Source organism: Chrysochloris asiatica, unplaced genomic scaffold (genome assembly GCF_000296735.1).
Source record: "Chrysochloris asiatica unplaced genomic scaffold, ChrAsi1.0 scaffold00106, whole genome shotgun sequence".
Classification (NCBI taxonomy): Eukaryota; Metazoa; Chordata; class Mammalia; order Afrosoricida; family Chrysochloridae; genus Chrysochloris; species Chrysochloris asiatica.
Genome location: NW_006408624.1, coordinates 3,219,655 through 3,242,856, shown reverse-complemented (window position 1 = coordinate 3,242,856; position 23,202 = coordinate 3,219,655). Strand labels below are relative to the sequence as shown.

The following is a 23,202-nucleotide window of genomic DNA, read 5'->3' as shown; positions in this document are numbered from 1 at the left end:
GATGCGTTCTGCTCCCGTAAAGATTTACAGCCTCGGAAACCCTGTACAGGGTCACTATGAGTCAGAACCGAATCCATGCACATAACCAATCAACCAACAACCGTCATTCTTGTGAATTCTATTACAGTTAGTTCCATTACCTTTTCTTCCTCAGAATTGTTTTCTGGCTCTGCAACTTGATCTCATTTGTTTGAGCCATTCTCATGTGAGCTAAAATTATCTGCTGTCTCCGGGGCATGTTGGGTTGTCATATTTGTAAAAACAAACAGTGTAATTGTTGGACCCAGAGTAATCTCTGGGGGGACTCCTGAAATTCAAGGAGCATACAAGGTAGTTGTGAAAGGGACTTGACAGCAGAGTTCCTGTCCCTAGATGGAGTACTTATTGGTCTTGGTGTTATCTATGTTCAGGGCAATCAATCCAGTAGTTTGTGTGTGTGTGCGGGGGCGGGGGGGTGACTGGTAAAATGCGGGTCTGGTAGCTCTGCAGGTTTTGTAGGTCTGGAGCCAAGCCCACCTGAGTCTAGGCACTTCCTCCACCTCATGTTGGCATGGTTGCCAACCTGCTTCTCTGAACTCCTGGAGAATAGGGTCTATACTGTGGTGGATGATGGTGAGAGATGGCCACACTTCTGGTCACCAGGGGAATGTAGGGGAGAAGAAGAAATCACAACTTCTCTGTCGCCTATGCCAATCTGTTCTGCCAGGCCTCCTTCTGTTGCCATAGCTGCTCACAAAATGGTCAGATCATGTCTGGTCAGCTGTTCACCATTCTCCTTCTCTCACCATCCCTGCTTGGCCTCTCCTCTCAGCAAGCACTCCATCCACCTCTCTAACCTTTCTTCTGAAGTTCAGGGTGCCAGAAGTTTCATCTGTGTCTGATTTATTTTGCGTTTTGTATTTTTCTTGTAGAGGGTCAGTGTAGTACATCTGCCTGGTCTGCCATCCTGCCAGAAGTCTCTGCTCATGAGTTTTAAAGCCCCAGTCACTACTTACTATAACTTACTTACTATATTACTTATTATAACACTCTTTTTGTAGATTCTGACCAATTGACCTTGGTGTTTCCTAAGATTATGGTCTTGTGCTCCCAGACTCAGAAAAATTGAAGATTTTAACCAACTTCTGCAGTCTGAAATTTACCAAACATGCAATCATGATGCATTAGTAATTACTGGTGGTTGGAATGAGAAAGTTGTGTTAGAAATGAATCCCAATGTCAAACAAAAAGACATTCGGTGGGACTAAATTACCTCAGCATGGAAAAATTTACTTCTGTAGAAGGGTGCATGCATGTAGCTGTCCAGGAACGGGCCAGTGAGCACAATGAGCAGGCAGCCCACTCACGTTTTTATCCCTGATGCAAGTCTTAAAAGGCTGTGTCTCACCCCATTGGCTTTAGGCTTTGACCGCAGTCTTTTCCCTTACCTGGTTGGTTGGCTAATTCACATTTCTAAGGTGAGCATTCTTATTACTTACTTCAGCAAGTAGTAAAAAGCAAAAAAAAAAAAAAAAAAGGAAGGTCATATAGTCCCTACTCCAAAAAGTAGTAAAAAGTAAAAGAAAGATCATAAAGTCCCTACTCACTTCAGGAAGAAAAAAAGAAAGGTCACCCAAATACAATCAACAGGATTGTAATAATTTTGAAGAAAAGACACTCATTCCCACAGATGGAAACAAGAAGGACCAGTAGTTGGAAACTATGGCTTTAGCAATAGAAATGATGCTGGAGACAGTATGACAGAATTTTGTAAGACCAATGACTAAGTCATTGCAAATACCTTTTTTCAAAAACATAAACAGTGACTATACATGTGGACTTTGTCAGATGAAATACACAGGAATCAAAATGACAACATCTGTGGAAAGAGACTATGAAGAAGCTCAATATCATCACTCAAAACAAGGCCAGGGACTGACTGGAACAGACCATCAATTGCACATATATAAATTCAAGTTGAAGCTAAAGAAATTAAAACAAGTTCAAAAGAGCTAAAGTATGACCTTAAGTATATTCCACCTGAATTTAGAGACCATCTCAAGAATATGTGTGATGTAGTGAATGCTAATGATTGAAGATCAGATGAATTGTGTGGAATGATATCAAGGACATCATATATAACTAAAGCAAAAGGTCATTAAAAATACAGAAAAGAAAAAGACCAAAACGGATATAGGAGTTTCTGAAATTTGGTCTTGAATACAGAGTAGCTAAAGTGAATAGAAGAATTAAAGATGTAAAGGAGTCTCATATACATGTGAAATCTGGAGAGTTGATGCATTTGAATTATGTTGCTGAAGAAGAATAGGGAATACACTGTAGACTGCCAGAAGCAAAAAGCAAACCTATTTGGAAGAGTTACAGCCAGAATGCTCCTGGCAAGCATGGTGAGACTTCATCTCACTTACTTTGGACATGTTATCAGGCCAGATCAGTCCCTGGAGAAGTACTTCATGTGGAAGACCCTCAATAAGATGCATTGACAGAGCGAGTGCAACAATGGGCTGAAACACAGCGTTGATGGTGAGGATGGTACATTTTGTATATGAGGAGCCGACACGATGGCACCTAAGGACAACATATAATACTGATGCCACACTTATCTATACTACAGTCTCTGATTTTTCAGAGCATGGACTTAGTACCACTGTTACACACATTTCTTCTAGTCAGCTGTATGAAGTTGGGTCAAATTATCAATGTTTTTTGACTTTTTCTATACCAATGTAGTTATTTAGTAAAGACTGATCGCTATTTTAAAGCGATCCTTTTTAAGTTTGTCAACTATACCAACGGACACATGTAGTTTCAAAACATACCTATGAACATTTGTCAGAAAGCTACCTACCTAGTGTTTCTCTAGCAGCAGCGACCCAAGCCTTCCAGAAGACAAACTGTACTTCCAGGGTTGCATGGAGTCTGGGGACACAGAGCTGGGAGGAGATTGGATTGGGGAATGCATTATAGCAAGAATGGATTAGATTTCATTCTTGAGATGTTGGAGAACACAAATCATGTAAATAGAAATTACAAAAAGACAAGTTTTAAGCAGTTAGACTGTATCGCTTTAAAGTGGTGAATAAGGAGCAGGTCCTCAAAAGGATTCTAAAGCCTCACATCTCACCACCAGGGTTCCTTTGAGTCCAGAGGTGGAAAAGAAACAATGCTTATGCAGGACAGGCAGAGGGTTGGCATCTGAGGAGAGACTCATCCTACCACAGGGGGTGGCTGCCACTGAGCAGCCCCTAAAGGAACAGCAGCCTGAGTGGTCTGATTTCATATTTCCAGAGCAGACATCTGGACTTCTATGTGTGACACCTGAGCTTTCACATGTTGACAACTAACAAAAATATGTTAAACACTAAATAAAAGTTATTCTCAGACTGAAATTGGCCTACCAATTTAAGAGCTCTGATTTGTACTGTGGGACAACGCACTGGACCGCAAGGTCAGTTTGAACCACAAGGTTGGCGGTTCAAACTTACCAGCCACTCCTTGGAAACCCTATACAGGGTTGCTATGAGGCCTACTCAAGGAAACTTAGCAGTAACAACAACTTCAATCATAGATGAAAGGGAAGTGATATACCTGCAGTTAGGATAGTTCAAAGCTGGTTTTCAAAATCTTCTTTGGCCAGTGTTTTCTTGCATGTCATAGCTAGGCTGTGGATCCACTTCTGGGCTTGTGAAGATCCTCCCAGTTCATTTCAGTGTTTTCTTGATCTGTTTTAAAATGATTCTCCCTGTTAGTAGTTTGTAAGATGATGCAGGACCAGGTAACATTTTGCTCTGTTGTACATGAGAAAAGCCTGCCTTCCTGCCTCCTTCTTTTTCTATATCACCCAATGTCTTTAAAGAAGAGAACACTGCGAGGGGAAAGTAGGGAACGTCTTTAAGATCTGAGCTCCAATCAAGTGCCTAGCATTCTCTCTCCATATTATTATCGCATTTAATGCCCTAACGGCTCTGTGAGGAACTATTATTATCTTCTTTTACTGATATAGTGGAAAGACAGAAATTTAGATGCATTAAGAAACTTGGCCAGAGTGTCATGCAATCAAGGTTTGAACTACGGACTTTGTGATTCTAAAGCCTGCCATATTTCATACTGGCTCCCTTTATCTAAGTCTGAACAGTTGTAATGATGACCACAAAATACAGTTTGGAGAAAGCTTTTTTTAATTTTTATTGCAGTTATTAGTGAAAGTAACATTTCAAACTCAAACTAAGCAAGACTAAAACCATTCTTTTTTTTTTAAATATAAAGGATTAAAAACAATACAACAAAGAATCCTTCCAGTATGCAGAATAGCAGAAAACAAAGAAGAGTGGTTCTACCACAGGGCATTTCAGTGACAGTCTTGGCTCAGAGAGAATTCCCGCAATTTCTTTAACATAAGTCATTGAACTGCTTAAAAACCAGCTTCTTTAAATTTCTTAATTTCAACCACAAATTTGTTTTGTAATGATTTTTTTTTTTTTTTTTGGGAAACATAATTTAAGTGGAAGTGGAAAATTTACTACCAAATTTTAAATACTTAAAGTAAGCACTTTTGTTTAAAAACTTTATTTAAAAGCCTTCTCCTCATAATTACACTTATTCTTCAAGAAGTTAAAATGGCAACCAAACCCAAAGCCTGGCCCCTAAGTACACAGTGATAGGATTCAGTATTTGGTGTTTCTAATTCTGGATACAATAGTTACATATCTGTCATAGACTGTCCATGCCTTACCACCCTATATAAAGTGCCAATTTCCTCTTAATAAATGTGGCAGTCTAATTAAGTCTCATTCCAGATCTCATTTGGTTCTATAGTATATACAGAGTTGGACTCACTCCATTACTTTAACGGATGCTGTGTAATCAAATATTACCAAAAAAAGGAGGCTGACACAATAAACATTTGGAAATTCAGCAGTCTTTATACTACTACAGTAAATTGATCTTACTTATGACAAGACAACAAAAATATAAGCCCAGGCCAGGCATAAGTAAGTGAGATGAGGATAGGGAAGATGAAGAAGCAGGTTTCAGAGTCTCATGACATCATTTTACCATGCTGAAACTTGGGACGAGTAGAAATATTTGGCAAGATAGTTAGTGTGGTAAAGGAAGAATGGATAAAGAGGTTACTCTGCTTTTATTTAATAATTGTTTCAAAACATAGTTATCAACCTCTCAAAATAGTAGTTCACATCTGCAATACAAATAGGCACACACGGTCAAGATGGTTTGAATGGCAAATTGAAAAGGCTGCCCATCTGTAGGACAGTGTGCAGGTTTCCCTATCGGGCCCACATACCCTACATGTACTCTTTAGAAAAGCCCCCTTAAAAAGAGCATGATTTCCTCCTCCACTACTAAGGGTTAAAAAAACAAAAGTAGCAATCATCTAAAGTGAGATGCATTAGCAACACTTCTGGGGTACGCATCTGAGTGTGTATTGTGTGTCATATAAATGGTCTTGAGAATGAGTTTTAGTCCATTGGAATGGTCAGGTTACAATTTTAGTCATTCAAGCAGTAAAGAAACAACACCCTTTCCCCCATAACTTACATAATACGCATAGTGTTATACATATAAAATACATACAAAGACACACGCATACACAGACCTCACTGCTTCCCACAGCCTGTGTGTTATGGAGTATCCTTTGCAGAGATTCATACACTAGCCCCCAAGAATGGCCTTTATTCATAAGATACAGTAATACTTTTATGGATCCGTAACTGAAGAGAAACATTAAAGGTATACATTATAGCAAAAATTATTGAAAAGTATTCCTGATATATCAAAGATAATGCTCCTTAGTGATCTCAAAAGAGCAAGGTGGCATTTTTGTTCATTTTCTTATCATGAATCTCCCCAATTTTTCATCTGAAGTACTTGTAATTCTCATGAGCCTATAAAACATACCATCTAGGTTAGCAATGAGTTGGTAAAGCCCAGCTGCCTACAACCCAGGGAAGGTCAACACTAACAGAAATAAAATAATAAATGTTGCTACAACCATACCCTGTGTACTCAAAATCTATCCTTTTTTCTTTAAAAAAAATTCTTGTCAGTTGCAATAAGGAACTGCCTGTATTGGTGGTGTGCCCTTTGCTATTTTCTTGAAACGGGAAGCTTACTGGGTGGGGTGAGGAGGAGAAAGAGTAAAGCTATTGAAATGGAAGGTTCTGGACATGATCCATAAAGATAACTGGGTCAGACACCAAGAACTCCCACTGATAATCACCGGCAGGAGTTCAGAACTGAATTAAGATGAAGAAAAAATTGTTCACTATATTCACACATACATGATGACTTGAGTTTTAAAAGTAAAATGACAATGCAAAGTGACAATGAGTGAAATAAGTATTCTTTCTTCAGACCTAAGTCCCTATTTAAAAAAATAAAAATAAAAACACCTGCAAAGAAGCATGGGGATAACTAATTGGCTGCGCAATAGCTTCTGATCAAAGATGTAGTAAAATGCCTACAGGCAAAAGGCCAATGAAGTAGTTTTTATGTATCGAATGGTTTCACCACATTAATCTAACTCAGAATACAACTGCAACTGTCCTGTTGTTGTGGTTAAGTGCTGTCTACTTGGTTCAGACTCATAATGATCCTGTATAGGGTTTCCAAGGAGTGGCTGGTGGGTTTGGACTGCCAGCCAGTGGTTAGTAGTCCAGTGCTTATTTTACAGCTCCACGCCAGGAGCCCGAAGGTGTCATAGCACCACTAAAATGAGTTCAGTTTTGAAAAGTTATACTTTTTTGCCAAGGATGCTCACAGAAAAATCCAGTCTGTGTGCTGGGTAGCTAGCAATGGAGAAACTGAACAGGATATCAAACAATGACAAGGCCTGTGTTTCTTATGCTTGTTTCATAAAATGATCCATGGAGATTAAAGACACTGTCACAGAGCCAAACTGGGAAGGTGCCCTTCCGACAACATATTTTTGTCACCTTGCATTTCTCAATAGATTTTCTTTTTGGCAAACTCAAGCACTTTCATAAACATCATCTTAGTTTTACAACAACCTTGTGAGGTAGGTGAGGGCAGGCAGGTATTACCACTATCATTTTACCAGGGCAAACAGGCACACAGAGATGAAGGAAATTGCCTAAAGACACAAAGAAAATCAAAGGTAGACCTATGACTCTATAAATTCAAAGTCTCTGGTTCATGTTTTAAAGCCCTTTCTACTCTTTAAGGAAACAAATTCTTAATAATCTTGTTTTCCCCTTTGTGACCCTTTAAAAAGTTCCTGCATTTGAAAATAAAACAGCCCAGACTTGACCAGCAAATAGGTTGAATTTTAAAAGCAAACTGATGTCGAATTTTGCAGACACCAAGTAGGTAGATGTGGAGAAATTAATCTATGTAACTAATGTCAGAATAAATTAATGTGCAAGTTAAAGGGAAAGAATAGCTAAATATTAATTCAATATAGCTTTAATAAATTTAAGAAGTCATGTGTCAGAATAAAAGTACAAACATTTTAATCTGAGTCTGATTCACTAAAAGCAGAAGATGTATACATATTAACTTCCCTTAAGAATCTGGGAATCTGGGTGGCAGAAGGTTGAAACATTAGTTTCAAGAATAATTTTCTCTTAGCCTCTACTATAGCATATCATATTCCAGATATATATTCTGTACCATTATCAATCTAGAGCAAAAAAGGTTCTATAGCTAGAAGCAATACCTACATCATTAACATTTTCATTCTTAATTCTCACTTCACCTAGTTAGGATTTGTTGCCATCTATAGTAATGGAGTTCTAGTGTGGTGCTGTGAGTTAATGTATTGCACTGCAAGGTTGTTTGAATTTCAAGGTCAGTGGTTCAAGCTCACCAGCCGCTCCTTGGAAACCCTATACAGCAGGGTCACTATGAGTTGGAACCGATGACACTTAACAACAACAACATATTAACTGGAATCCTGGTGTGGTGCCATAGGATAAGCACTCGACCTCAAGGTCGGTTTGTACCGCAAAGTCAGTGGTTCAAACTCACCAGCCTCTCCTAGCGAACCCTATATACTGAATGACTGTGAGTCAGAACCAACTTAATGGCACTTAACAACAATATATGAACTGAAGTTATATTTTAATGATTCTCATATCTCTTTGCTTTTACTCCCCTCCTTTTTTTTAACAGCATGTGTGTGAGTATGTATGTAGGGGGTAGAAAGAGAAGAATAATTACACAATTCATAAATGACATATAAAACAGACAAAAAAAAATCAGAATGCTGGCACTTAAGTGAATCAAATATGAAAGAAAACAAAACTTTAAAAGTCAAACATGAGAAATGTGCTAAAATTTCCCCTCAATGTGATCCTCCTTCTTCAAGTATTTGAAAGACACTATTATTTACTTGTAGTAGCATTCTACCTATACTGCTCCTAATTAATTTTTTTCTTTCATTTTGTACCCTGGGCTAAGAAATGATAACTTTTCAAGAATCTAGTAGGGAATCTATGGGAAGGTTTTGGTTAGTCTTCACAGTCCCTGCAACAGAATTAGAGAAAGGGCACATGCATATTCGCAGGGGGATTATCAATAATGTGAGATGATTCCCTTTCTTGGCAGCGGAGAGATGTTACTGCTGCTGCAGCTGCTGTTAAGTGACATTGAGTGGGGTATGACACACAGTGACCTTGTTTAGGTTTCCAAGGAACAGCTGGTGAGTTTGAACCGACAACCTAGTGGTTAGCAGTCCAGTGCTTATCATACAGCTCCACCTATACTGAATTATCATTGGAGACCTAATGATTTTCCTGCTCAGTCTGTTGCTGTTATTCCTGATCAGTCCTTTGTTAGCCCCTGGGACCAAATTTAATCTATTAACTGGCTCCATAGGGTAAGCACCGACCTTGCAGTTCAAACTCACTTTACGCTCCAGTGCTCATCCTGTAGCACCACACCAGGACTCCAAGGTTGGCAGTTCAAACTCACCAACTGCTCCTTGGAAACCCTATACAGGGTCACTGTGAGTTGGAACTGACTCAAAGGCATTTAACAAAAACAATAGGATAAGCACTGGACGGCGAGCCACAAGATTGGTGGTTTGAGTCCATCAGGAGCTTTCTGCTCCTGCAAAAGATTTAAAGGCTTGGCAAACCTATCCATACAGGGTCACTATGAGTCAAAACTGACTTCATGGCACTTCACAACAACAAGCAACGCCAGGAAAAATCTTCCTTTAATAACAGTCTCCCAGTGTTCCCCTAAATCCTTCACTAAAAATTTTACTTTCCAGAAGTCCCTGTTTCAATGTACATGGGAAAGCTGGAAGTTAGGTTGTTGCAATGCCATGGTTCCTATTCAAGGATACAGTTCCTTATCATACATCAGAGGTAACTTCCAAGACTTTATAATTGAATGAGAATAGATGCAGCTTTATCTCTGTTGTGTCAGATAACACCACAAAATAAATTTATTTCACACAGGCATTCTTCTTTTGTCTCTTCTGTAAATTCCTACAGACAGCCACTTTTCCTGTGTGGCTATTAGAACTCAATCAATAGTACACAATTGTAAGGTTTCTGTTTAAGGATTCTAGCAAGGAAACTTAGCCTCTTTTCCTTCGATTACTTATGGTCACAATTCCACTAGCACATTTCTTCATAAAGACTCCTGTTTCTACAGGTTATATAAGAAACACTCACATTTACATTTTTGCAGAATGAACCTTTCTTTGGTTCTAAAAATGAGTAAAGAACCAAATTAAGGAATTCCCCTCACTCCCCTCCAACTAAAAGCCACAAAGTAAAGATGAAAAGTTTTAAGCACTAAACACCAGAATAATCTCAGTCTCTATCTAGTCTCCGGCACAGCCTCTTAAGCTTAAAACCTGAAATTTTAGTTTTGGAAAGAATCAAAACAAAACATACAAAATCCTTATGACCAACACTCCCAACTGTTTTCTATTCATAATACTGGTCTTGATAGTTCTCTTTTATGATACACTATTACTGAACAAGTATTTCTTTCTTCAGAAGTGGACTATAAACATGCATCAGGCATGTCACCATAGTAATAGACCACTGATGCCAACTATCTGGATTTGTGCAGCCAAGCAGTCAAACAGGAAAAAGCTCTATGGGTCAGGTTCCTACAAACGTTCAGAGAAACGATGAAAACAGGACTGTTTCTACTCGAGGCAGCCTTAAAAAATGTTGGTGTATGGAATTATATGCCCATCAAACTACCATAGCATTATATGTACTCAAAACATAAATAAGTAATTTCAAAAATAATTTAAAAAGGGAAAATACTGGCAACAAAAGTTTATGACTATTTGAAATATTTTAATTTAGTAGTAACAGATTCCTATAATCAGAGTACCAATCTTTAATTAGTACTTAATGTGGGGGTAAAGAAACAGTTTACAATATTATGATGAAAACCAATAAAACTGGCAAAAATGCAGAAAAATGATATGATTAATGTCTTTATGAAATCACATGCTGGTTAAAATAGAAAACTTTACATAATATAAAAATAAGATTTTCCCATATATAATTTCTTGAGATCTTTCCATTTTCTCCCTCTCAGTGGAAAGACTGTATATAATACAGTAAGATGTCATACACTGAGCCCCGATAATTTAGAATTTAAGAGTTAGAAAATGGGATAAAGTTTATCTTTATATATAATATATATGTGTGTGTATATACACATACACACATATGTATATATGTATATATTTTTTTAAACAGAAAATTGGCTTACTAAGCAAATTCATAGTATAAACATACAATGAAAAATATTTTACCTGCTTAGGAGGATATGCATTTTTCAAGCATCCTTCATAAGAAAATATGCAAATACAGATAAATCTTGATCTATTCAGTAAGAAGCTGGGATAACTGTATTAAAATTAATATTCTACAATTATGTGTTTCACTGTCTTTCAATAAGCTACATCCATAAGTTATTACTACTTAAATTTTACTTAACTGAATACATAGTAATTAGTCTTGATCCCTGCCTCTTCCTAGACACTTAGACTGTTTCTTCACTGATTCTCAGGGCACATTAACTTTCAAAGGTTTCTAGGAAAAAGGTCAGGGTAGCAACTCTGCCACATTACACAGAGAAACCTGTGAGAGCGGAAACTTGGCAAAACTGCCTTGTTTTCTCATCTTTGACAGGGTGCAGTCTTAATTAGTGGACAATATTTGAGCCTCCTTTCTCTGACAGGCTTCTGCCTTTCAGAACCTCTGAAAGGTTCTAGCTTTCCTAGGTTTTAATTTATAATTATGAGGGAAGTTATCTCATTTCAAAGTCACTTATGAGCAACTTCTAGATCATTTTCTATTTGCTTTCAAGGTACATAAAAATGGAACATGATCCTAATGTTGAATGTTATAATTAAGCAATTTCAATGTAGATAAAATTGAAAAGAAGTGTAGCAATTTATTTGACAAGATTCCCAAAGACAATAGATCAGGAAATAAATCCAATCTGCTAGTGCTAGTTTGCTACTTCAGAAAATAAATTCACTCCCCCTACACATTTAGAAATCTGTTTAAGACTGTCTTCTTTTTAATACCCACTATAAAAACAACATTACATATTCTAAGTTAGAAAGTTAATGGTTTATTGGTAAAAATCCAAACTCAAGAGTCTATGGAATTAATAGTTTGATTGGTATATTATCATTCCATCTTAATCTTTGCTAATATTACAAAAAAAAAGGGAAAAAGAAATGTTTATAAAAATAAAATACCCTAAAAACAATAACTGAAGCAAAATATAGATGCTGCACACAAATTGCCAATAAATATAAACATCACAATAGAAAAATTAATTGTAAAAAAATAAACTCATAATTGCTATGAAAATATTAAAAATTAAAAAGTTTAATGTGCATATATATTTGCAAACAGACACAGTACACTCCAAACAATCCATTTAATTTTACTATCATATTACATATGCAGCATACAACGTGATTGAGGTCTGGTGTTTCCTTTTTTTGTTGTTTTTTTTGTATGTTTTCAGTTTACTCTTTTCTGGAGGTATGCTCACCAAATTCACAAGCAAGAACTGGCTAGGTGATCATGTACTGTTTCATAGTCCAGGGGGGCTATTGCTGTCTGGTAGACCACTAACTTCGCAAGAAGCACGAATGGTTTTGTTATTATTATCCTTCCTTTTCCTATTTCCATCAAAGCCTACTTTTGCATGTTTTAACGAACTGATGCCACTCTTTTAAATGCATTGCCATGGTTTTTAATATCATCCTAGAAAAAGAGAGGAAACTATAATTACTTCTTGGTACCTAAAAGAAAAAATTTTCCTAAGGATATAATCATTTTGCTTTTTTTCTTAAACTGACCTCATGACTTGGCTCTCTCTTTATAAGCAGCCTTTCCTCATCAAGATGAATCAGAAAAGGTTACAAAGTTACAGATAGTTATTACAAATGGGTCAGCCTATGACATATGATTCCTGGCAAGCTATCTTTCCCTTAAGGTACTTGCTGTTATACCAACATAATTGTTAAAAGTTTAAGCAGCTTTGCGGTTTCATGTGCTCTAGAGATTAATTCCAATGCATCTGAGAACAGAAAGGTTAATTCTGCTAACAAATTTGTTTTCAACGTACATAATAAATTTGGTGAGCATTTACCAGGATACTTTACTAAAAACTTTCATTGGTTCCCTTGGACCCGATTCAGGACAACAGATAACATGATTTGTATGAAACTGTCACATTCTTGGGAGTTCTAAAATAATTTATCTTAAAAATTTTAGCCTCATGTTATTTGAAAAATAAAAATTTACAGCACCATCTTCTCAAAAGGCACTTTCTAAGAATCACTTTGCTTTTTAAAATGATTTAAAATTTTAATTTAGAGTTTACCTTGAATCTTTGCTTTACTGAGACCTTAACATAGTTACATTAGACTTTAGTAGGCTCAGACATTGGTTTCAAAAAGAAAGGGAGCCCAATGACCAGATAGGTATCTGCCAGGATCCTAATCTTGATACCATTTGTAACCTGACACTTAGACAGGATTTCTCATTGGCAAATTCTAACCCTCTGTATTAAGATGATCCTTCTTTCTTTAATTCAAGTTAAAATCTTTAATTCTCATACTTGAAAAGATTACTGAATTTAACCAGCAAGGTGAAAATCAAAGTGTGATCTCTGATGATACTGTTGTTAAATGCTGTCAAGTAGGTTCCAACTCATATTAACTTTGTTTCCAAGGATCAGTTAGTTGGTGGGTCTGAACTGCTGACCTTTTGGTTAGCAGTCCAGTGCTTATCCTATAGCACCATACCAGGACTCCCTATCTCTGACAGGTACATTAAAATAAACTTCAGCTATCAGTAGCATAGCCTTTATCATTACATCTTAGTTTAAAAACATATGTTGACCAATATGGGAAACTGTAAACTTAAAGGTACCATTTTTTTTTGTTTTGTTTTAAGCAGAAAAAAAGTCAAAGTAATTTTTTCCCTTTGTTACATATATAGATTTTTTTTTCCTTCCTGAGAGTCAGTTTAGCTTTCATTAGTTATATGTGATTTCTAACATCGCCATTGATTAAGAATGTCCTTAGTATAAAAAGACGTTTTTAAAAAATATTTTTTTTTTGAGAAAATTCTCACTCACATTTCTGTGCCGATTTTTACATCTCTATTCTTGGCTGATTTTCTGACTCTTGTAGAATCACAAAAGTCCTTTATCTGATTAAATAGCAGGGAAATAGGAAAATAAAGAGAGATTTCAGAGTCAAGGTTATACCACCATTCAAGAAGGCCTAACTTTGGGTTAAGTTTTACAACTACTATTACTGAAGTTTTAAGATATCTATGAATTCTTAAAAATAATGAAAATGATTCAAACTTCAAATGGATATAACAAAAGCCAAATAAAGCTGCCAGGCCAGTGATGTGTCTTTACAGCCTGGCTGATAAAACTCCTAAAAGATCATTTAAGTGGCAATTAGGGGAAATCTGTATTTTAAAGTATTCAGTATAAGAGGATGAGTTAAGCAAATATTTAACTGAGGTTTAATGATATGAAATAAAAATTATGAAGAGCTATCAGTTAAGTTTCTTGGCAAACATGATCAAGATTGAAATGGTAAGACTACAGATATTCTTACTGGGTCTGAATGACTAGCTTTCTTGAATTTCATAAAATTCACTGCCCATGGCAAAATCATGTTAGTTCTTGAAATGACTCACCATGTTCCTGGTCTGCAACTTATCTAATTAACTTTGATACATTACAGACACTCTGAGTTCCAATCCTTTCCTTTATCATGGAGATCCTCTGTCCGCTACTTCTACTGAATGGCAACTCAGCTTACATTCCCTTAAGTACATCTTGAGTTTATGATGACTTTAAATCTGTCATACTAAATGCCACTAGAGAATACACAGTAAATATTAGGCAATGGTGGGTCATCAGAGAATCTGACTTGGAAAACTAGAAGGCTGGGATCCCTATGTTAGAAGGTAAACGAATAGTTATGAAGTGTCTTCCAAAACAACTCCATACATTCCAACTAGAATCCCTCCTGAACTCTCTTCTACGAAGAGAAATAAATTAATAGGTTATCAAAGGAATGTCTCCATAGAAGAATATTTTTTTTTTGAGAAAAATTTAAAAAGGGAATGATTAATAAAAATAAAGGGCATCTCTACTTCTGTAAAAATATGCCAAAAATCAGTACTCAGAAGGATGAGCACTTTTTTCAAAAGTACCTTTTTTCAAAACTGCAAGTCAGAATCCACTTTTTGAAAATAAAACTATCCTTATATTAAATTGCAACTAAAATGGCAGCACCCTTGGTTAACTTTATATCTCATGTCCTTTGTCTTCTTTAGAAAACAAACACTCAAATGGGTCTAACACTGGCCTTGATTCCTGTTCACATCCTTATTGTTTAGTGCAGTAACTGTCAGACTCTCCTTAAATAAATATAGCAGCTACAAATTATAAACGTATGGTCCTCAATGCCAGCAACTTGATACAAATACAAATACACGGATCAGCACTTTACACAGATACATTTGCCATCAAGAATATACATTTATACTCTCAACCCTTCTTCACATGAAAATCAATGAAACCAGTTTGTTGTTGTGAGTGATATTTTAGCCAGTAATAAGACACATCATAGAAGTAGCAGGTGAAAATTTAGCATTCGTTATATAGCTGGTGAGCTTAAGCAGGAGCAGATAGGCTGCTATGAGCTTGAAGAACTTAAAAAAAAAAAAAAGGTATTTGCTACTTAGCCTTTTATTTTAAAATTCTAAGCACACGGCTTCTTGTAAATAAGTCTGATACACTAATTTCTTAGCAAGCATAACAGAAAACATGCTACCAATGCAAAGTTAACCAACTTAAACTAGCACTACTGGAATAGTGTGAGAGTACCCTAGAAAAGAAATCACTCAAAAGGTAAAGTTTTATATTTAAAATATATATATTTTTCCTCTTAAAAAGTCCTTCCAGATAGATGGAAATTAAGGGCTTCACTCTAGCACATGTGACTAGTTGACTGAATATTACGTAATGCAGTAAGCAGAGAAGGAGTATTTATAGTTTTTTCCTGGACCCTAAAGTTTCTCACAGGAATCTGTGCAACTCTCACTGAAGAGAACGTGGTTTCCTCAAACTGAGCAAGCATGTACCAAGACACTTTTACCACACAAAAAAACCCCAAAACTCATTGCTTTCTAGTTGATTCCAACACAATCGTGTCCCTATAGGACAAAGTAAAACCTTCTCATGGGGTTTCCAAGGCTGTATTCTTTATAGAAGCAAACTGCCAATCTGCGGAAGCACAAAGGTTTGGTGGGTTTGAAATGCTGGCCTTTTGGTTAGTAGTCCAGTGCTTAACCACAGTGCCACCAGGGCTCTTTTAACCATCTAGGATATACCATTTCCTTCTCTTGCTCATTATCCTGACTACATTTAGTCAAATTTCAATGTAATACAAAACAAAAAAATGTTTTACAGCATTTTTTTTTTTTCTTTTGGAAGGGAAAGCCAAGGGCTAGGAGAAAACATGTGTATACTATACAAATATTATCTTATGTAAAGTGCTTTGAAACAGTGTTGTAAACTGCATTTCAGACACTTCAATATAATAAACATATAAAATACAGTACTTTCAGTTTTCTGGCAAAGGGACAAAAGATTTCATGTCTGCTGGAGGACATGGCTCAGATTTTAGGCTCAAAATACAGTAAATTGGCAATAGTAGTGGATTACGGGTTAAGACAGAAACTAAGCTAAATCCATTAGTTTTCATGCAAGATGGATTAGGAAAGGCTAACAACAATGCCCAATGGAAACAATCTGTCGTACGTATACTTTGAACCAGTGCAAAAAAAAAAAAAAGTCAAAATGTAATTTTCATGAGTTACAAAGTGCAAAGCTTCCCTGAATCCAATATTATTACTGATAAACTCAGTTTTGACAGTTTATAGTATTTTTTATATCCTAGAGTGGAATCAATAAAAGTTTTGCAAAACTCATTTCCACATTTCAGTGATTTAACTCATTCAATAATCAAAATCCTCATTTCCTTTTGTCACCAACAACCTAATCTTAAAAGGAAAGTTACACTAGAGATAAATGAATAAAACATGTTTTAAACACATTATCTTGCATTTTCTTGATTAATTTTAGTTAAGAAAAATGGGCACTTGGCCAGTGAGATTCTTCAATAAACAAACATGATCTATTTTCAAAGTATTTAAATGTCTTCTAGATCTGAAGCTGCTTATTGTCATTTCTTAAATCAAAGTCCTATTTAATTTGTAAGTCAAGGTCACACTCATTTAGGCAATTTCACTTCCCTTAATTTTCATTATGATTTTAAGTGACATGCTTTAAATTTGAAAATGATGAAACTTTCCTTCTGAAATTAAGGCTATATTACTTTTGCCCTTTTAAAGTTATGGAGGCATCTGTTCCTCCCACATCCATGGTAAAGATGCCAAACAGACACAGCTTTCCTTAAAAACTGCTTATTGCACTAAACGATAGCAAAAACAAATAGTTCTTAAAATAAACATGATAATATTTCTATAAAATGTTGCCAATATGTTCTATAATTATTAAAGCACTATTCTAATAAATATAAAAGAAAAGGAAGCTACATTTCAAAACACATACATATATGTTTATATATATACACACATATATATAAAAATATATATATGAAAATCACATTAAGTTATGGGAGGCAGAAAGGAAGAGAGCAAACAAAGAAAACCCAACAATCCCTTCCCTCTCTCCACCTAATTTCAGAGGCCTCAATCCTACAGAGTTCTAATCTTTTAAAATATTAACTCTTTGTAAAAGCTTTACGAGATATCCATATATAACACATAGAAATGGAAGGCTTTAGAATACATATCACTTATCAGAAAGAAAGAGTTATAAGTTCTGACGAGGTTTTATAGCAGCTTTAACAAACTACTGAAGAATAAAAGCTTAGGTTGCTACTGATTATGTACATATTGCACAAATGGCAATTGTAAGTTCAAAACGATAGAGACAGATATACACACGCACACACAAAAACATATATATAAAATAATCTTGTTTTGTAAGAAAGCAATATCAAGAGTTGAGGACTAAGAATCATGTGTGGGACAAGAGACAGCAGTTGGCTAATATAAAGAAGTAGGGTGTGCAAAATAAAAATAAACTAAAATCTAGTTTGCCAGGCTTCACTTCCAAATGAACCAGACATGAATATCTGAATATCACTGGTTGCATTAGGATAAAAAATGAAGGTGATGAAGGTAAGGGAGGTAGAGAGAGAAATTAAAGTGGTGGTGGAGAGAATAAAAGGGAAAGTAAGCTCCCCAATGGAATGAATTATAAAAATATATGCACAAAACATATATATCTATTATCATCTAGATCTAGATATATATGCATATGAATACACATGTATATATTTAATATATACACAGACACATTACAAGAATACACAAATGCACATTAATTTCTTTGCACAAATAATTGTGAATCACTTCAATTATTCATGTAGATGTCTGTGTGTGTTTTAAGCCATCATTTACTTTTTTTCTTTACTTTTTTTTTTTTTGCAAAGATAGTTGTGCTGCTAAGCAACTTGAGGTAAAGGCATTAAAAGGGTTAGACTATAAGAAGTGAAAAACAAAACAATCGCGATACTTCCTACAGGAGACTGCACAAAATAGCAGTTGGCTGGTTTCATATTGCATAATGGAGCTGTGTTCCTTGAAGTAAACAATCTTTCTTGTATCAACATAAGGATCAGACTCTGGTCCCCCACAGTGTTGATTTCTGTATGGCTGGAGGCGTCTCCACTCAACTGAACTCCACTGGAAACACACATCATATATGTCCATTCCTCTTTCAGTTCTTCCTCTCAGAGAATATAGTTAGACTTTTTAAGCAAAGTACATTGTGCGTAAGGTATCTTGGTGAATCTGTACAGCCTTAGCAAGAGCCTGTGGATCTCGTCCATTGCTCTGTCCTGAAACATGACTTCCTTCAGCACTGCAAGAGAAGTGACAATGAACACAGTAACAAACCCTATTCTCATGTAATAATTCTGAAGTGTTATTTGTTCAAAATTTCAAAAGTATTAAAAAATACAGACAGGTATAATGATCCCTATGTGACCATCACCCAGTTTGAATAATTATTAATTCAATTTTGTTTTTCTTCTCTCATATTCCTCAGAATTCATTAGAAGCAAATTCCAGACATCATATAAATTTATATGAATATATATATATATATGTATGTATGTATATACATCTATGTATGTATACATATCACTTTTATTACCAGTAACCTCTCCCTTGAATTAATCTGTACATCACTGGCATAGTTTGGGTTTTATGTCAACCTGGCAGGGTCAGGATTCTCAGTGGTTTGGCAGTTAAGATGTGGCAATCCCCCATGATGAGATCTGCTATGAGCAGCCTATCAATCGAAAAGAAGTTTCCTCAGGTGTGGCTTACTATCAACATATGTGGATGCTGTGGAAAACCTGGCTTGCTTTGTGCTGGGTCTGGATCCTGCATCTGGCTCATCATTTGACCTCAGGTTCTTTGGACTTGAGCCAGAAGTCCTCAGTCTGACCTACTGATATTGGGTCCATCAGCCCCTGAAGTTACATGAGTCAGGTTAAGCCTCCAGTAAGACATCTGACCCATAGATTTGAAACTTGTCTACAACTGTATGATCCATTTCCTTGATATTAACCTCTTTATACATCTACATATATACATATATGAAGGAACTTTACTAGTTTTGCTTCTCTAGAGAACCAGCCTAATACAACCACTGTATCATTAAACACATTTCAATGGGAAAATCTTAGCTTGGCATTAGTTCTGATTATTACTACTTTTCATATGGATCATTATTCTTCTAATAGCCTGTGTAACTTTAATTCTAAATGGCAGTATTTTATGGCAAACAAAGAGGTACTTACTTACATGGAAGTTCTTAGAGAAATTCCTCAAGAAAATTTTAGTACAGAGACCATACTTGGATTTTGGTGAGAATCTTTATTAATTATGGCTTTTACATTACCTGTCATGTTCTTTGTCCACAAGATGGTATCTGGCTCTGAATGCCACCAGGTGAGCATAATACGCTGGTGCAGGTATAGAAACAGACCGTGTACAGCGCACATAGGTATGGCAGAGCTGGTAAGTTAGCAGCTGAAGTTCATCTGCAGTAAAGCAGTTATCATCCCATAAAACATGATAGTGTGAGGGGCGGCTGGTACCCTACAGAGAAGGAAAAGGCATACCCTGTTGATTGCTAAACTTTTAAATAATATTCAGTATGTAAAACCCAGCTTTGTGCACTAGTAAAACAGACTCTGGACTCTTGGTGTGGTGCTGTAGGATAAGCACTGGATTGCTAACCACAAGGTCGGCAGTTCAAACCCACCATTTATTCCTCAGAAACCCTATACAAGGTTGCTATAAGCCAGTACTGACTCAACGGCATTTAGCAATAACAAGAACAAAACGTTCTAGTTTAATAATCAATTAAAAAAAACATTTAGTTGAGCTCCTGTATATCAGTTACTATGTTAGATATTATGGATTCAAAGTAAAACAAAGGCATTATGATCTCCAGAAAACAAAGATTGCTTGTTTTCTGGAGATCATAATTTAGTGGAGGAAGAGAGAAGCATCTCTAACACACGGCTATGGGATCCTGGTGTAGCACTATAGGATAAGCACCGGACAGCCAATCATAGGTCAGTGGTTCAAATCCACAAGTTGCTTCTCAGAAATCATATACTAGGTCACTATGAGTTGGAATGGACTCAGTGGGTCTTAACAACAACAAATGGCTATAGTACTACTAGTGTATAATCTTATATGAGAATATAAGAGGAAGAAATTGTGAGAGTGAGCCTGTGGGTACTTTACCAAGTGGGGAACACTGGTGCTAAGATTTGAAGGGTGAATGAGATTTGGCCTTTTTTGGGTGTCACGATGAGGAGACAGCCATAAGCCTGTTGACGTTGAGAAGATTCTGACTCACAGCTACCCAACAGGATGGAGTAGAAGTACCCTAACAGGATTTCCAAGGCTACAATCTTCACAGAAGCAGACTGCCACAACTTTCTCTTGCAGCACAGCTGATGAGTTCAAATTGTTGACCTTTTGGTTAGCAGCCAAGCACTTAACCACTGTACCACCAAGGCTCCTTGGGAAGGCATTAGACAGAATGAACAGCCTTAACAAAAGCACTGGCAGCATAATATTTCATGGCATGTTTGAAAAAAAAACTAAAAGGCTAGTTTGGGGCATGAGGGGGAAAAGATGAAGTTGAAAAGCAAGCTTAGAATCAGATTGAATGTGATCTTAGGAATTTGGATTTTCACCCATAGGCAGGGAAAGCAGTATAGGTTTATTTTAAGCAGGAGAGTTTTTTTGTTTTTCTCCTTTTAAAGTTTTGTGAATTGAGTGATAGTTTACATGGAGGAACATCAGTTCATTTCATTGCAATGATTATAATCCAGCAGGAGAGTTTTTTAAGTGTGAAGAGATGGGTTTTAAAATAGCTACCTCAGCAATAATATATATGGAGACTGGGTTAGGAACAGCATGAGACAGAGCAGTGGGACCAATTAGAAGGCTCCAAATTCGGTGTATAAGGAGCTCTGGTAGTGTAGTGGTTACAAATCAGGCTGTGAACCTCAAGGTCAGCAGTTCAAAACTACCAGCTATTCCGCAGGAGAAAGATGAGGCTTTCTGTTCCAGTAAAGATTTATATTCTCAGAAACCCTGTACAGGGTAACTATGAGTCAGAACTGACTCCATGGTACATAACCAAACAACCAACCAAGTTTGGTGTATATGCAATAAGGTAAGGATAGTGGAAAAGAGAAAAAGGAAAAATAAACACATACTTCAATAAGTATCTATGTGAGAATCATATAGCCTTGGTGATAAAAATGATGCTAGAGATCACATGACAGAATTTTTCAAGAACAATGACTTATTCATTGCAAATACCTTTTTATCAATAACATCAAAGGTGACTACACACATGGACCTCACCAGATAGAATATCAAATTGACTGTATCTGTGGGAAGAGACAGTGTAGAAGCTCAATATTATTATCCAAAACAAGGCCGGGGCAGACTGTGGAACAGACCATCAGTTGTTCATATGGAAGTTCAGGCTGAAGCTGAAGAAAATTAAAACAAGTCCATGAGAGCTAAAATATAACCTTGAACATACCCTACCTGAATTTAGAGACCATCTTAAGAACAGATATGATGCATTAAACACTAATGACCTGTAAGAATGAACTCATGTGGGCGTGGTCCATCTTCAGGAGTTGATGAGATTGCTAGGCCTGGCAAAACATACAGGGAGGGATTTGTAACCTGCCTCTTCTAAGACTAGGAAATTAAATAAGAATGCAGTCATCAAGACAAAGGGCAAGCCATTTTGGCTTCTCTGGGGGAGGGAAAGTGGGACTTGTCATAGAATTATACATGGGGAACTGGAGGAGGGGCTTTTTGGACACAAGTATAAAAACCTTTTGTGGTGGGCCATGTGGTGCATCTGCTTGTGTGTACTGGGTTGGGCGCCTGATTTTGCAAAATTGAATAAAGAAAACCTCACTCTCGCTAAAATGAGTACAGATTGGATTATTTGAGCATTTGTCAGTATAGACAATGTTTCTCACATGACCGAAGCCCAGATGAGTTATGGGATGACATCAAGAACATCATACAGGAAGAAAGCAAAAGGTAATTAGAAAGACAGAAAAGAAAGAAAAGACCAAAATGGATGTCAGAAGACACTCTGAAACTTGCTTTCCAGAAAGGAGATGCTAAAGCGAATGGATGGAATGAGGTAGTAAAAGAGTTGAACTGAAAATTTCAAAGGGCAGCTTGAAGACAAAGTAAAGTATGAGAGTAAATGAAAAATTATCTACACTCTGGTGGTCGAATTTACTGTAATCAACTTTTAGAATAGACAAACACATAATTTTTCGATATAGCCTCCTTACTTTTCAATACACTTTGTCCATCTGTCAACAAGCTTTCCTATTCCCTCATTAAAAAATGTTTTTGGCTGAGATGCGAGCGAGCCATGAATACACCATTGTCTTCACTTCTTCAGAGGTGAATCTTTATCCTCAAAGGGCTTTCAGGGGAACAGGTGAAAGTATGATGGAGCAAGATAAGGACTTCAAAATGAAGTTTTTGCAGTGTCAACAGTGTGGGTAGACATGTATTACCATGCAAGATCACAACACCCATGAATACCAGTCCTTTGTATTTAATCTGAAATTTAGGCTTCAGCTCTTCCATGAGCATCTCACTGTAAGGAGCACTATTGACTGCTGAACCTTTTTCCTGGTAGTGTTCGAACACAGGCCCTTGAGAATTCCAGAAAACTGTAAGCACCACTTTTCCAGCTAATGGTTAACTTTTTTTTTTTCTTTTCTTTTTAAGGTTTTTATTATGGATTGAGTTTCACATACAACCATTATATAACTTGTTTCATTACATTGATTATAATCCCCTCCATATACCATTAGTTAAAAGTATTTCTCTCTATCCACTTTAGCTTTTTTAAAATACACACAAACAAAAAAACCCACTTAGGCATATATAATAATTTACATCTCCAAAGGGCACATTCTGCAAGTCTGCTCCTGGCCACCAG

At 36.4% G+C, this 23,202-nt stretch overlaps 1 protein-coding gene across 1 annotated transcript in view; it reads right to left on the bottom strand.

The window, feature by feature from the left end:
• Positions 1–18,425: 18,425 nt before the first annotated feature.
• AGO3 (argonaute RISC catalytic component 3) overlaps positions 18,426–23,202 on the bottom strand; it is a 213,444-nt gene continuing 208,667 nt past the window's right edge. The window contains exons 17-18 of the mRNA XM_006867532.1: positions 19,582–19,781; positions 18,426–18,534 (exon numbers count right to left, since the gene is read on the bottom strand). Of these exons, the coding sequence (XP_006867594.1) occupies positions 18,426–18,534; positions 19,582–19,781 (309 nt within the window). The remainder of the gene's footprint in view (positions 18,535–19,581; positions 19,782–23,202) is intronic.